This window comes from Malaclemys terrapin, chromosome 8 (genome assembly GCF_027887155.1).
Source record: "Malaclemys terrapin pileata isolate rMalTer1 chromosome 8, rMalTer1.hap1, whole genome shotgun sequence".
Lineage (NCBI taxonomy): Eukaryota > Metazoa > Chordata > Testudines > Emydidae > Malaclemys > Malaclemys terrapin.
The window spans coordinates 106844747-106859637 of record NC_071512.1 but is presented as its reverse complement, the minus strand read 5'-3'; the positions used below and the strand labels follow the sequence as shown (position 1 = coordinate 106859637).

The 14891-nt window shown below is 49.4% G+C and overlaps 1 protein-coding gene across 2 annotated transcripts; it reads left to right on the top strand.

Annotated features, from left to right (window-relative positions):
* Nucleotides 1-288: 288 nt before the first annotated feature.
* MMACHC (metabolism of cobalamin associated C) lies at nucleotides 289-13900 on the top strand. Of its 2 annotated transcripts, XM_054036460.1 has the most exons (4): nucleotides 289-386; nucleotides 8261-8455; nucleotides 12086-12238; nucleotides 12980-13900. In XM_054036460.1, the coding sequence occupies exons 1-4, from the start codon at nucleotides 297-299 to the stop codon at nucleotides 13289-13291; spliced, it is 750 nt and encodes a 249-aa protein (XP_053892435.1). In that variant the 5' UTR covers nucleotides 289-296; the 3' UTR covers nucleotides 13292-13900. The 2 variants fall into 2 exon arrangements, with proteins under 2 accessions (XP_053892435.1, XP_053892434.1); XM_054036459.1 differs by lacking the exon at nucleotides 289-386 and having other exon boundaries at nucleotides 7253-8455.
* The last annotated feature ends 991 nt before the right edge of the window (nucleotides 13901-14891 follow it).

The following is a 14891-nucleotide window of genomic DNA, read 5'->3' as shown; positions in this document are numbered from 1 at the left end:
GGAACGGCCTCAGGACTACACTTCCCAGCAGCCACGGCGTCTTGGGCGCTGCCCGCCGCCCTGATGCCGCGACCGCGCGCGGTGTATCATGGGAGACGTAGCCCTCGGCAGACGCCGCTGGCCCTCGCGCAGGGCACGATGGGATATGAGGCCTGTCTGCCCGCACCGCGCGCAGCCATAACGTGGGAGCAGGAGGAGGCGAGCCGCGGGCTGGGGGAAGGACTCTCTTTCCCATGATACTCCGCGCGCGCAGCCATGGCGGACGGGAGACTACATCTCCCGTGATCCCCCGCGCGATGGGCAGCATGGAGCCCAACGTGGCTGCGCTGGAGAGGCGGGTCCGCGGTTGCCTGTGCGACTTCGGCTTCGAGGTTTCTCCCCTCAAGGTATAAGCCGCGTGGCTGGGGCGGGGGGCTGCTATGGCCGCCAGGCTCCCGGGGTGGTGCCCACGTGGCCTGTGACATCATGCAGCTGTCACTGTGACATCACATGGGCACTGTGACATCATGCAGCTGCACTGTGACCTTCCATCCCCACGCCAGCCAGTAGGGGATGGGCGGCCTCACGGCTCTGTTCGTGGGGCGGCGGGTGGACATGTTGTGGGAGGATGGGGTGCTGCAGGCGCTTTGGGGTGAAGGGTCCCGGATGTATTCCAGACGTGGTGGTGTCATTGGCAGTTGCCAATGGGGAAAATAGTGTCTGTCCGGTGGATTTTTGGACAAGTGGATCACAGGGATCCCGCACACGCTCTCTCCCCCGTCAGGCTGTATCCTGAAGTATAGTACAGATGCTCCCCGAGTTGTACGTTGGTGACCTTGTATGGAAAGTACATGGTCTAATTACTTCTTCACTAGGGCCAGGTGCTGGAAAAGCTGGCATTGAAGTGATGAGCAAGATGTGGTAGGTTCTCACCCAGACATCTTCGTGTACTCCTAAGTCTGTAACTCTTCCTGAATTACATTCTGTTGGCCAGGACATCCAGACATCAACTGAGTTTGCCCCATATCTTGCTGCCTTTTATCCCTTCACTTATTCCCATTGATTATTTTCATCTCATTTCCCCTGTCACGCTGTTTAGACCACCTGGGAAGGTGAAGTGCCCAGTCGCCTTCAAAACTGGCATGAGTTCCTTTCTATAAAGGGCCTGATCCTACGAGAAGCTGGGTGTCTCTTGAAAGCTGTGTAGGTCCTTTGACTCCCAATGATATTAGTCCTACCATAGTGTAGTAGCAACCTGTCCCCTGGTGAGAGCTCCAAAGTGTATTGCATCTCCATCCTTTCAGATTATTTCCAAAACTGCCCTTTTGTTCTTCAGAGAGCATCATGGGGCAGCATTTTATTTGTGGCAGTTGATAGTGGTGGGCTTCTGAGAAAGTATAATTTTTAAAATGTGTGGGAGGAAAAAATTCTCCATGTATGTTGTGAAAGGCGTAATCTTGTTGAAAGTACAAGGAAAGAAACAGGGAAACTAGCAGCTGAAAAATTCAGAGAAGTTGGTTGGAGAACCGCAAGAGCAGGTGGAGGAAAGTGTGAGAAGGGATTACATGACTTCACAGATAAGCTGCACAAAATGATACTAAACAGATAATTGACTTCTGCTGAGATTAACATCAAACTGTATTGTCTTGAAAGTTAAATATTGACAATAGTCAGGAAACTGACTACTGAAGAAGTAAAGTTTTTATTGACCTGAGAATTAAATATTAACCCAGGCAAAGGTAAAACTAAGATTTGCCACCAAGGTCAGTGAATGTTGATCTTCACAGAGCGACAAAGTCATAATGTGCCAAGGTACGTACATTCTGAAAGCCTTCATCAGGAATCTCCCCATTGAAACTGTGAATTTCTTAAATGAAGCTTTTTTGTAAACTAACATTTTAGGAGAGATGAAGTTAGGTGACTGACAAATAAGACTATTGTTGACTGCTGACAAACCAATCTGTTAGGAAAAAGAACAAGGAGTACTTGTGGCACCTTAGACACTAACAAATTTTATTTGGGCCAAAACCCACTTCATCAGATGCATAGAGTGGAAAATACAGTAGAAAGATAGATGTATATACAGAGAACATGAAAAGATGCGGGTTGCCTTAACAACTCTAACAAGACAAATCAATTAAAGTGTGTTGTTATCAGCAGGAGGGAAAATCACTTTTGTAGTGGTAATCAGGATGGCCCATTTCAAACAGTTGACAAGAAGGTGTGAGTAACAGTAGGGGGTAAAATTAGCATGGGGAAATAGTTTTTAGTTTGTGCAATAATCCATCCACTCCCAGTCTTTATTCAGGCCTAATTTGATGGTGTCCAGTTTGCAAATTAATTCCAGTTCTGCACTTTCTCATTGGAGTCTGTTTTTGAAGTTTTTTTGTTAAAGAATTGCCACTTTTATGTCTGTAATTGAGTGGTTGAAGTGTTCTCTGACTGGTTTTTGAATGTTATTAATTCTTGACGTCTGATTTGTGTCCATTTGCATAGAGACTGTCCAGTTTGGCCAATGTCCATGGCAGAGGGGCATTGCTGGCACATGATGGCATGTATCACATTGGTAGATGTGCAGGTGAACGAGCCCCTGATGGCGTGGCTGATGTGATTAGGTCCTATGATGATGTCCTTTGAATAGATATGTGGACAGAATTGGCAACGGGCTTTGTTGCAAGGATAGGTTTCTGGGTTAGTGTTTTTGTTGTGTGGTGTGTGGTTGCTGGTGAGTACTTGCTTCAGGTTGGGGGGCTGTCTGTAAGCGAGGACTGATCTGTCTCCCAGGGTCTCTGAGAGCGAGGGATCGTCCTTCAGGATAGGTTGTAGATCCTTGATGATGCGCTGGAGAGGTTTTAGTTGGGGGCTGAAGGTGACAGCTAGTGACTCCCGGAAGCAGTGGCATGCCCCCCCTCCGGCTCCTATGGTAGGGGCAGTTAAGGGGCTCTGCACGCTGCTCCTACCCCAAGCACAGCCCCCGCAGCTCCCATTGGCCGGGAACCGCAACCAATGGGAGCTGCAGGGGCGGCGCCTGCAGACAGGGCAGCGCACAGAGGCGTCTGGCTGTGCCTCTGCGTAGGAGCCAAAGGGGGAACATGCCGCTGCTTCTGGGAGCTGCTTGAGGTAAGTGCTGCCCGGAGACTGCACCCCTGACCCCCCTCCTGGATCCCAACCCCCTGCTCCAACCCTGATCCCCCTCCAACCCTCTAAACCCAGCCCGGAGCACCCTCCTGAACCCCCAACCCCACCCCAGAGCCATCACCTCCAGCTAGAGGCCCCTTCCCCCTCTGCCCCAGCCCAGAGCCTACTCCTGCATCCCGAACTACTCATTTCTGGCCCCACCCCAGATCCCACACCCCCAGCTGGAGCCCTCACTCCCTCCTGTTCTTCAGCCCCCAATTTCATGATCATTCATGGCCCGCCATACAATTTCCATACCCAAATGTGGTCCTTGGGCCAAAAAGTTTGCCCACCCCTGATTTAAGGGCACCTCCTGAAATGTGCTGAGTGCCTCTTGAGAGGGTCCTTCACGTCCTTAGCTTGCACTGGCTTCAGTAGGATGACTAACCATGGACCCAGTCCCGCTTTCAGTAAAGCCAGTGGAAGGAATCCTGCTGACTTCAGTGGGCATTGGAGCCTGTCTGTGGGAGTACTGATGCGGGCCCATAGCTATGAAGAGACAGTAGATGGCGCCGCCTCACCAGGGTTTTAGCACTGAACAGAAGAAATAGCTCTTTCTATCCCTATCACTAGGGTCAGAGGGACTGCTCCTGTCGCATCATATGTTTGCAGGTCCTGGGCCTGACAGAATGCAGGAAATTGCACCTGGTATATCACCGTATTTCTAGGGAACTTGGAGACTTTCCTTTGACCGAAAATAAATCCATACCCGTCCCTATCCCCACAGCCTTTTGCTTGGCACCTGCCCAGGAGTAATGATCCGCACATTGGAATCTACAGATACCTACAGAGAAGCATACTGCAGGGCTAATAATGCAGTTTTAATTTATTATTAATTATTATTATTGTTTTATTATTTATTTTATTATTGTAAAACCCCAAACATACAAGATGTCTGTGTGTGGGATGGTCCCCATTGCTCTTCCCTGGTGAAAAACCCCACATAGTATTTTAAAAAGATAATCCTTCAAAAAGGATATTAAGGGACATTAAGAATACATTCCTCCAGGGCTTTGGAGTGGAGCACGGAGCTGGAGCACGGAGCAGCTCCGGAGCAGTGGAGCTGCAGGTTTTTGCCTGGTGCTGGAGCGGAGCCGGAGCACAGCTCCAAAGCCCTGCATTCATCATACCATGTTATTTCTATACTAGTAGTTAAACTGGATCGTGACTAATAACATGTGCAACCTCTTTTCAACACTGTGTAATAACGTGCAGACCAGCTAATTATTTAAAACAGTGGTTCTCAACTGGGGTGACACATACCCCTAGGGGTACACAGAGGTTTTCCAGGGGTACATCAACTCATCTAGATACTTGCCTAGTTTTACAACAGGCAACATAAAAAACATTAGCAAAGTCAGTACAAACTAAAATTTCATACAGACAATGACTTGTTTATACTGGTCTATATACTATACGCTGAAATGTAAGTACAATATTTATATTCCAATTGCTTTTATAATTATATGGTAAAAATCAGAAAGTAAGCAATTTTTCTGTAATAGTGGTTGTGACATTTTTGTATGTTTGTCTGATTTCGTAAGCAAGTAGTTTTTAAGTGAGGTGAAACTTGGGGGTATGCAAGACAGATCAGACTCCTGAAAGTGGTACAGTCGTCTGGAAGGGTTGAGAGCCACTGATTTAAACAAAGGCCAAAACAAAACTGATCTCCGTTTTACTGGTGTCAGTCCTGAGTCCATTGAAATCAATAGTTATTCCAGATCAGTGGTTCTCAACTTATTACACATTATGGGCCAATGTGTTACCTGGGCTGTAGGGGCCTGGTGGCGTGGACCCCTGCTGTGTGGGGCCGGCCAACTGCCTGCCCTAACCACCCCTCCATGTTTGTAATTGGTTTCTAAAATATAAAACCTAAATGTGGAACCATCTAGATCTTTAAGAGCAATCTCCATTACCCATTACAAAATTAAATGCTCAGTAACACTGCTGAAGCCGGCTGCCCTCAGCCTGCCTCTCCCCCCCACGTGCACACACAGGCAAGGATCGAGAGGTTATTGATTGTCTTGTTTCACCCACATAGTAGTTGTTGGGGGCATTTGATGCACTGATGAGGTACACAACATGTTGTAAGAGAGGCATATGTAGGACGCATAGATCATGAAAGGTGTGTTATGGGGGGTATTTCTGAGCAGTAGAGATATGTCTGCAGGTTTTGCATCTGTCTCAGGTGCCGGTGCTACTTTGAGTTGGTGTGTCCTGGTCTCACACAGACTCTGGTTTCATGACTCATTACAACAATCTGTAACCTACCAGCCCTCCTTTGTCCTATAACTTCAGGCTGTTAATTGCCCACGTCATTTTAAGGCAACTCCCATCTTTTCATGGGCTGTATATTTTATACATGCTTGCTGTATTTTTCACTCCATGCATCTGATGAAGTGGGTTATATCCCACGAAAGCTTATGCCCAAATAAATTTGTTAGTCTCTAAGGTGCCACAAGGACGACTCGTTTTTTACTTCATTTTAAGTAGTTTCTTGCATTATGTGTTAACCCCTTATGCTTAACAGCCTGTCCCACCTTATATTTAGTTGTGATACCCTGGCTTCCCTTTCCAGACCTGAAAAAAGGTCTGTGAAGCTTTCCACTAACAGAAACTGGTTCAGTAAAAGATATTACCTCACCTACCTTGTCTTGATCATATCCTGGGACCAGCATGGCTACAACAACATTGCAAACATACATCAAATATTGATTATTTCAACCAGCCCAGATAGATGTTGGATCAATAGAAAAAGAACTACTGGGATGTTAATCGCCCTTATTCTGTTTGGTTTTAATTGTTAATTATCAGGATAAAAAATTAAAGCATAATTTCTCTTTTGGATCTGATATTATCCTGAGAGCACCATACAGGATTATAACCTCAACTATGACCTGATATAATAGAGGAAGCAAGAACTTTTTTTTGACCGTTTGTAGTAGACTACGTTAATTCTGGAACAACCAAGAGCTTTATATGTAGAAAATGAAATCTTGAGGCCTTTCCTAGCTAATCTCAGGATACAATCCTGGTCTGATGGCCCAAAGAAAACAAGGTCTTGTTAGAAGTGATTCTTCTAGCATTTGGAGCAGGATCTGATACCTTCCCACTTCCACAGAAAGACGAAGCAGAGTGAATGGAAGAAACAGGGAACAAAAAAAGCTCTAGCTACCGAATGAAAGAATGGTAGCATTGTGGCTCCTTTGAGATCCAGTTCTCATATTTCTAGTGGCATCTTATTTCTTGATCTCAGCTGCAAAATCAACAACTTTTAGCTTCAAATATTTCAGCTGATTTTTTTGATGTCTCAGTTCAGCATCTTAAACTGACCCAATTTCTGATTAAACAGTGGGACTGACTTTGCAAGGTGGCTAACTTACTGTACATTTCCTTTCCTTTCTGGATCCTGCTCCTGTGTGGTGCTGGGTACCTTCTACTCTCGTTAGAGTCACTTTCGCTCTTATTCAAAGCTGCTCAGCACCTTACAGTTTCTAAAACCACTACACTTCCTTTTTAAATACTAGCCATGGCCTTTATGACCTCCTGAGGGGCAAAACTGCAAGAAGCTAATAAAGTCACAGGGTCCTATACGAAAGAATAAACTTGCTATGTGTAATCCGGTTGTGTAATATGTTGTTTGTGTATTATGCTAGCATTTTTAGAGTTATTACCTGGCTGTACTTAGCACTCCTGGGGCTGAGTCTCTGTTCTCCTGCTCATGTCTCCCTGCCTTCTTGGCTTGATCTGCCCCCTAATTTCTAATACTGTCAGCTGGGCTGCATTATGACCCATCCAGCCATGAAGGCAACTCTTGAAATCTGGGAGCATCATAATGTGTGTGATGCACCTAATGTTCCGCTGAGGCATTATTGTGCTCTTGGGAGCATCATGTCATTTACCATCACAAATAACTGTTTATGCTTGGAGAAGTAAAGCATGTGGCCTGTCATGTGATTGAGCAGAAGTATTGATTTATTTCCAGCCGGCTGTCATGGCCCTTATGACATCACAAGGGCAGCTGTGTGTGAGCATGCTTATTTGATCCTTGTTTAAAAAAAAAAAAAAAAAGGCCACCCCCTCAACAAAAGGGATGGGCTGCAGAAAACAAGGATCAACCAAACAATGGGGGACAAATAACAAAACACAAAACAAAAACAGCCCCCCCACACCCAACCAGGAACAGGAGTGAGATCACTGGGTCAAAATAAAGGATCCAGTGGGGACACCAGTCAGAGAATCCCAGATAGTGTCCACCACTACGGCTTCAAGAGAGAATCGAGAGGGGCCGTGGATTCCACTCAGAACGAACTCTGTCCCGGTGTGTGAATGGCAAAGTGCCGAGAAATATACTCCACAGTCACTGACAACACCCCCATCCAGCCTCCCCCTGTGTTAGCGAGAATGATGTCAGAAAAGCATTTCTCATTATTTCTAGTAAACTGGCTTGAGGCAGAAATGGGTTGTGAACTCTTCAGCTCAGTGCTGTAATTTGTCATTTATCTCTGCCTCAGTTTCCCTATCTATAAAATAGTGATACTGATGCTCACCAGCCTCAGTGGGGGCCTTATGAGGCTGAATTAATTGAAGCTTATAAAGCGCTTTGAGATCTTTAGAAGGAAAGTGCTACTGAAGGGCCAAGCATTATCATCATGTTATTATTCAGATGTAGTAAGTTGTTGGACCCTTGTCTTGAGTGATGAATAATTGTGGGGAGGAGGGGAGCAGAGAAGACATCATTGCCAGGCATTTATATCAAGGATCTGATTTGCATTGGCAGGTCTGGCTGGTGAGATTTTTAAGGTACCCGTTCCTATGGCAGGGCTGGCCAAAGTGCAGTAAAGGGCTCAGTGCCACATAAGGCCATCCTTTTTTTATATATGTGGAGGTGACCATAGACAGTAAACCCCGACATGCAATGCTCCCTCTTGATTTGAATGGAAGGCAGTGCATTCTGGGCTCTGTAGCCTGGGCAGGCTGCACAGTCTGTATTACATATGAAGATAGCCGCAGTCTCCTTCATGTTATGAAATTCTGCGCAGGCACGGTAGGACAAAATCTAGGGGTCTTTGTTCTAATGGATGTTTGTCTTTATTTGCTGAAGGTTGGGTGGTACAATGCTGTTCTTCAGCCGTCCTTTCACCTCCAATACTCCGAGGACACCCTGGCATTCATTGTCCTCAGCACCCCCTCAATGTTTGACAGAGCCTTTAAACCCTTTGTAGACAAACAGCTGCTGAAAAAAATCAATGACCCAGTGGATCAATGCGTTTCTTATCATCTGTCACTCGTGAAGGAGGTAAGAACCTTTGAAAATAGTGTCCTCTTGCTAATGAGAGTGTGACCTAGTGGCTAGAGTGGGAGACTGGGAGTCAGAACCCTTGGTTTATTTCTGTTTCCTGGCTGTGTTCGTGACCATGGGGAAGTCACTTATCCTCTCCGTGCCTCAGTTTCTCAATCTGTAAAATGGCAGTAATGATATTGGCCTATTTTATGGGCGGAGAGTTTGTGACTGAGGTTTTTGTAAGTGCTTTGGGATCGTCGGATGAAAGATGCCATGTAAGTGCACAGTATTATTCATGCTGCCAGGCTCACGGTTGTACCCAACAGGGTGTCGATTTCCTTTTCTCTCACACGCAACCTCTTTTATCATTATACCCTTGGTATGTACATGGTGCTCTATGGGCATGGATTAAAAACACAAAGCTGTTGTTGGATGGGTTCCGGGGTTGGGGTGATGGTGTTCGCCAGGTCATACAGAAGGTCAACGTGGGTCTGCCCCACCATAAGGGGAATGGACCTGAAGGAGTGATGAGTGAAAGCCTCAAAAAGCTCAAGGCAGGAGTCAGACATCAGAGAGAGGAGGATATGGCTGACAACTGACGCAAGCCTCGATCTATGCTTTCGTGGAGGCTGCACCTCAGTGCTGGAGCTGAGTCGTGGGGCTGGATACCCTTGTCCTTGTGGTACCAGAATCCAACAGGGCATTTGGGCCCTGATCCAAAGCCCATTGGAAGTCTTTCCACTGACCAGAGGCGGATTAAGGTTTCCTGGGGCCCTGGGCCAGAGCAAGTGGGGTCCCGTCCCGACCCCTTCCTCCTGCAGCCCCACCCACAGCCCCACCCATTTCTGCTCCTTCCCCGGGGCCTGCCCCTGTTCCACCCAGGGTCCCCCCATTCCACCCTCCCCCCTGCAGCCCACAACCCCTTTTGCTCCTTTCTGCCCCCTCCCCCACAGTGCGGCCCCAAGACCGGAAAAGCTCTGTCCCTGCGCCATGGCCCCGGGGTCACAGTGGCTCCAGTCCTAGGGCTGAGGTGGGGGTCCGGGTCCTGGAGCTTCCCCTACCACCCCCCGTGCTTGTGTGGGGGCCTAGGGTCGGGGTGCTGGGGCTTCTCCCGCCCCGCCCACCTGGCGCTTCTGCCTGAGAGCGGGGTTGGGTGTGGGGGCTTGCTCTGCTGCCCTGTGGCTTCTGCCGGGGATGGGTGGGGTGGGGGCTGCTATGGGGGGCTCCCCCTACCCCGTGGTTTCTGCTGGGGACAGGTGGGGGCCACTGGGGGGGCTTCCCCCATCCTGTAGTTTGGGACGGAGTCCAGGCATGGGGTCTTCCCCCACCGGTCCAGCCCTGCTGCTGGGGAGTGGGGTCGGGGCGCGGGGACTTCCCCCGCCCGGCCCTGCTGCTCAGTGGGTTTGAGGCAAGGGGGCAGTCACCTGCTTGGTAGCCAGGGCTTTGGGCTTCCGCCACCCTGGGCACGGGCCCTTTCTTCTCAGTGGCCAATCCACCACTGCCACCAACTGCACTGAACTTTGGAACAGACCCTTAGAGGAGATTGTCCTGCTGAACAGATCATGCAAGTATGTATATAAATAAATATCTCACTAAATACAGAAGGGAGCTTGCTGACAGAGAGGTCATCAGAGCCTTTATTTCTACTTCTATGACCACTGCAAACCTGGATCGAGACACTGTAAATCAGGGGTGGGCAAACTATGGCCCGCGGGCCAGATCCAGCCCACCAGCCATTTTAATTTGGCCCTCGAGCTCCTGCTGGGGAGTGGAATCTGGGGCTTCTCCCACTCCGGTGCTCAGGCTGGGGAGCAGGGTTGGGGGCTGCTCCACGCGGTTCCCGGAAGCAGCGGCATGTCTCCCCTCCGGCTCCTACGTGTAGGGGCAGCCAGGGGGCTCCACACACTGCCCCGTCCCAAATGCTGCCCCCGCAGCTCCCATTGGCCAGAAACTGTGGCCAATGGGAGCTGCAGAGGCGGCACCTGCGGACGGGGCAGCACGCAGCAGAGCCACCAAGGGGGAGACATGCCACTGCTTCCAGGAGCCGCTTGAGGTAAACACCGCCCAGAACTTGCATCCCTGAGCCACCCCTTTGCGCCCCTGCCCCAGCCCTGATCCCCCTCTGAACCCCTCAGTCCCAGCCCAGAGCACCCTCCTGCACCCCAATCCCCTCAACCCCAGCCTCACTCCAGAGCCCGCACCCCAACCCCAATTTAATGAGCATTCATGGCCCACCGTACAATTTCTATACCCAGATGTGGCCCTCGGGCCAAAAAGTTTGCCCACTCATGCTATAAATCCTCAAAACTGCATAGGAGTTTTTGGTAGTGGTGATACCCCCACGTGATGACTTTAGAGATCACGGTGTGACAGAAGATTTCAGGATGGAGACTTACAAAAAATAATTAAAACTTCCTCGCTGAATATCTCCATTAATCAGACTGCATTGGCTAGTCACTGGTATCTTTGCATCTAATTCAGTGATACAGTGCTGGCAGACTGCAAGGCTTACTATGTAATCCTTGTGTCTCCTTAATCCGCCGTTTCTGGTGGCTAGCATCTCCCCTGCGGGAGCTGACTTCCTTTCAGGTGAGCCCAGGGATTTAGGTTGTAGTTCTGCCTGCAATTCCCTGTGATCACCTTAGCAAGTCTGACTTGAGTCCAGCACCTGTAGACCTGTTCTCTGAGGGCAATGACTGTGTTAATCAGTGACTAGCCAGCCTCAATAAAGCACAGTAGTTGATCAGAACAAAAGCATTACAGAGAAAATATATGATAGAACAAATGGCTTACACACATGCTTACCAGGTATTTACCACATAAGATCTTAGTAGGTTTCAAAGTACTAAGTTCAAACCTTTCTGCAGGATCTGTCCTTTGTCACATGTCAGTTCTTGGATGTAGTCAGAGTGACCCCTCAGGCTGGTCACATTATACAATTCTCATATTTTTGTTTGCTAGCCGCCTTTAATCAGTTAAACCAGGATATGCCATTCCCCAGGTGGGTGGGGTCTCTCTCGATTTGTTTCCCTGTCCAAGGATTTGCATTAATTACCCTCCAGTGATTTTAGTTCCTGTAGGGAAAACCAGCCCATATAGGTATGTATTTATAAAGCTAATACAGTCTTTGAGTATTCTGATTCTATAGCTCAGTTCACAGGTTGATAGTTCACTCGTGCTTATGTGATGTCTCCCCGCCCATTACTGCGTTGCTTGTCCTGTTTTAAAGAAGACATTAATCCCATCGTGCTGGCTGGTTACAATTCAAGGTCAGAGGGGAAACTGAGACATAAATATCTTTTCATTACAATAAATCAGAAGTTTCCCAGTTCCCCAGTGTCCACTAGATGTACTGAGTTCTATCTTGGGAAAGGAAGAGAGGAGGGACATGCCAAAAAACTATAAGGGAATGAAACATTCATAATGCACCTTTCACTGCAGGGTCAAGGCGCTTAGTATCTGGAAACTAAGGATCACTCAGAAGTCATGTTCGGAACAGGGCCTGATCCTGCAAGCCCATTGATTAGAAAGGGGGAGTTCAGTAGCCAGCTGAGGGAGGGAGCTTCAAACCCATTCCCCGTATCTCCAATGTGTCTGTAGCCAACACTTTTCAGTACTTCTGAGCTGATGCTTTTCTTCCTCCAGAGTCTCCCTGACCAGAGGGTGGACATCATCTATGATTATGAGATCCTGCCAAACAGGAAGCCCAAGTTTCTGGCCCAGACAGCTGCCCATGTGGCTGGAGCAGCATATTACTACCAGAGGAAGGATGTGAGGTGTGATCCTTGGGGAGAAAAGGTGAGCTACAAACCATAGCCCAAGAGTCCCTCGGGAGCAACTGAATGTAAAAGTTTTGTTGGTTCGCTGATTCCTTCTTCGGGGAACTCGTGAGGTGTAAATGTGGCAGTTATTTGAAGTGTGTCTGCCAAGGAGGCGGGAATTCTTTGGAGTGGTACAATGGGCATAACTAGGTGAGGAGAGGAAAATGTAGGCTAAATAGGAGGGGAAGTGTCCTGATCAATGAGATGTATTAACTTCTAAGGGAAGAGATGGAAGACCAATTGCCTGGGACATCTAAAACTAGCCTAGACAAAAGCACAGGCAAATGTAGCATAGGGAAAAATCCTGGCTGAGGACAGGCAAAATGGGCTAGAGAACCAAACAGGCCTTTTCCATTTCTGTGGGCCAAATCCTGCAATCCCTACTCAGGCAAAACTTGCACTGCATTCAGTTTTTATTTTGGAAGTTTAACAAGAGCCTCCCGAGATCCCCCTTCCAGCACATCATATCTGGGGGTGTGAGGGAGAGGGGTGCATGTGCATACAGGTGTGTGAGCCAGATAAGGGGAATCTAATATAATAATGTTTCAGAGTCTAAGGTCAGGAGGGAATTCCTCATTCTTCTCAGACAGCACCGCATCACTTCGCCATGTGCATTAGAGGTTCTCTCAAAGGCCCAGAGATGAGGCACTGCTAGAGACAGGCCAACCCTTAGATATAGAACAGCACGCCTCATACCAGTTCTCTTTCTTCTTTTCAGAAGATCTATGGCGTTTGTATCCATCCCCGGTACGGAGGCTGGTTTGCTATCCGAGGTCTCCTCATATTCCCAGATGTTCAGGTGCCATTCCTGGAGCAGGTTGCCCCTGTTGATTGTGTGGCCTCGGAGGAGAAGCGAATAGAGCTGCTGGAGAAATTCAATTTCCACTGGCGGGACTGGAGCTATAGGGACATCATTGAAGTGAAGGAACGGTACTCGGAGGAGCAGAAAGCCTACTTTGGAGCTCCTCCAGCAGAGAGATTCAAACTGCTAGAGGTGCAGGGAGTTGTCCAGAGAAGTGCGTACTGCTGAGTAACACGGTTCCGAGTGCGGGGTAGGGAATGAACAGAGTGCCCTCATCCTCCATAGCGGTTATGAAGGGGTGGCAGATCCCACATGAATCAGTACTGGGTTTACAATGGCACCATGGTGCTGGGCCCCCACTCAAAAGGTGCCCCAGCCTGGCACAGCCCGCTCCACTTTTGCTGCGCCTGGAGCACCTGGTTTCTCTCTCCCTCCTCCCCCCACCGCTCGCTCCTCTCGGCCCACTGAGGGGTCCTCTCTGCCCCCGTCACCAGCAGGCTGCTGCCGGCAGAGCCAGGGGCAGAGAGGAGCCCTCAGCTACTGCCGCTCCAGCTGGGCCAGTGACCATCCACTTCGGGCTCCCCAGGAGCGGGGCCTGCCTCTCCCTGCCACTCTGCAGAAGCGACCGTCTTGGGAAGTTGGAGGCTGCCTCGCCCCCCCACCCATGCAAGGAAATGCCTCCTCAACCACAAGCACCATCAGTGCCAGGTGGGTAGGGCTGGGTGGGGTCCTGGGGGACAGAGGACGCTCTGTGCTCCTGAGCTTCAGTTGTCCTGCCCCCTTGAACTGTGCTGGGAGGGGGATCCCTGCTCTGCACTGGCTCAGCAGGGTCTTGGGGGCAGGGAGTGGGTCTGCGGGGGGGATACTGGGATGTGAGGGGGTGGGAGGTGCTGGGCAGTGGGGGAGATTTTTGTATTTTGGGGTGCTAGGCAGTGGGGTTCTGTTGAGGGCGTGTTGTGGTGGTAGGGCTGTGGGGAAGGGTACTAAGCAGTGGGAGTGACGTGTTGGGGTGCTGGGCAGTGGGCAGTCTGTGTGGGGTACTGGGCAGTCGTGGTGGGGCTGAGGGCAGGGGGTGCTGGGCAGAGGTGGTGTTCGGGATTCTGTGCATTTGTGGGGGGCAGGTGCTGGGCATAGTGGGTCCAGGGCATAGTGGGTCCAGGCGGTGCTGGAGAGCGGGGGGGGGGGGGGCTGCATGGCACTGCATGGACCCATCCCCATGGGGAAGGGGCATGCTGGCAGCACAGGGCTGGGTGGGCCTGTGTGCGTCTGGCAACTGCCAGTTTGTAAACCGTGCCCTTGCACTGTACGAAGCAGGGCTGCCCCTGGTGTGCCATGCCCCATTGCCCCTGGCCAGCCCCTTGCTCCGAGGACTGACCTCCCTGTGCCATGTTCCATTGCCCACATAGGGGCCCACAAATGTTTGGAACCCGGGCCCACAAAAAGTTAATCCGGCCCAAATGCTCCATCTCAATTTAGAAGCCTGCCCCATCTTGTAGAGGAAGGTGGCTGCAGTCTGCTCCATGTTATAGCTAATTAGGAATGGATTCCTCTGGCTCCTGGTAAGTTACCATTTGCCCTTCAGTTGGGCAAAGTTCGGGTGCCCATGAGGCTGGGAAATTCAGGCTGCCCTTTAGAAACACTGATTATTTATGTTCTAATAGGACTTATTTTTTTAAAAAGCTTAGTTGTTATTTTTATTCTATTTAATAATAAGGATTTACTGAATTGTCTGCAACTGAATTGTGAAATCACTTGCCTCTTTGTATGACCTCAGAGGGGAGATTTTTCAAACATATCTAGCACCTTTTATTCTGTGATACAATCTCTC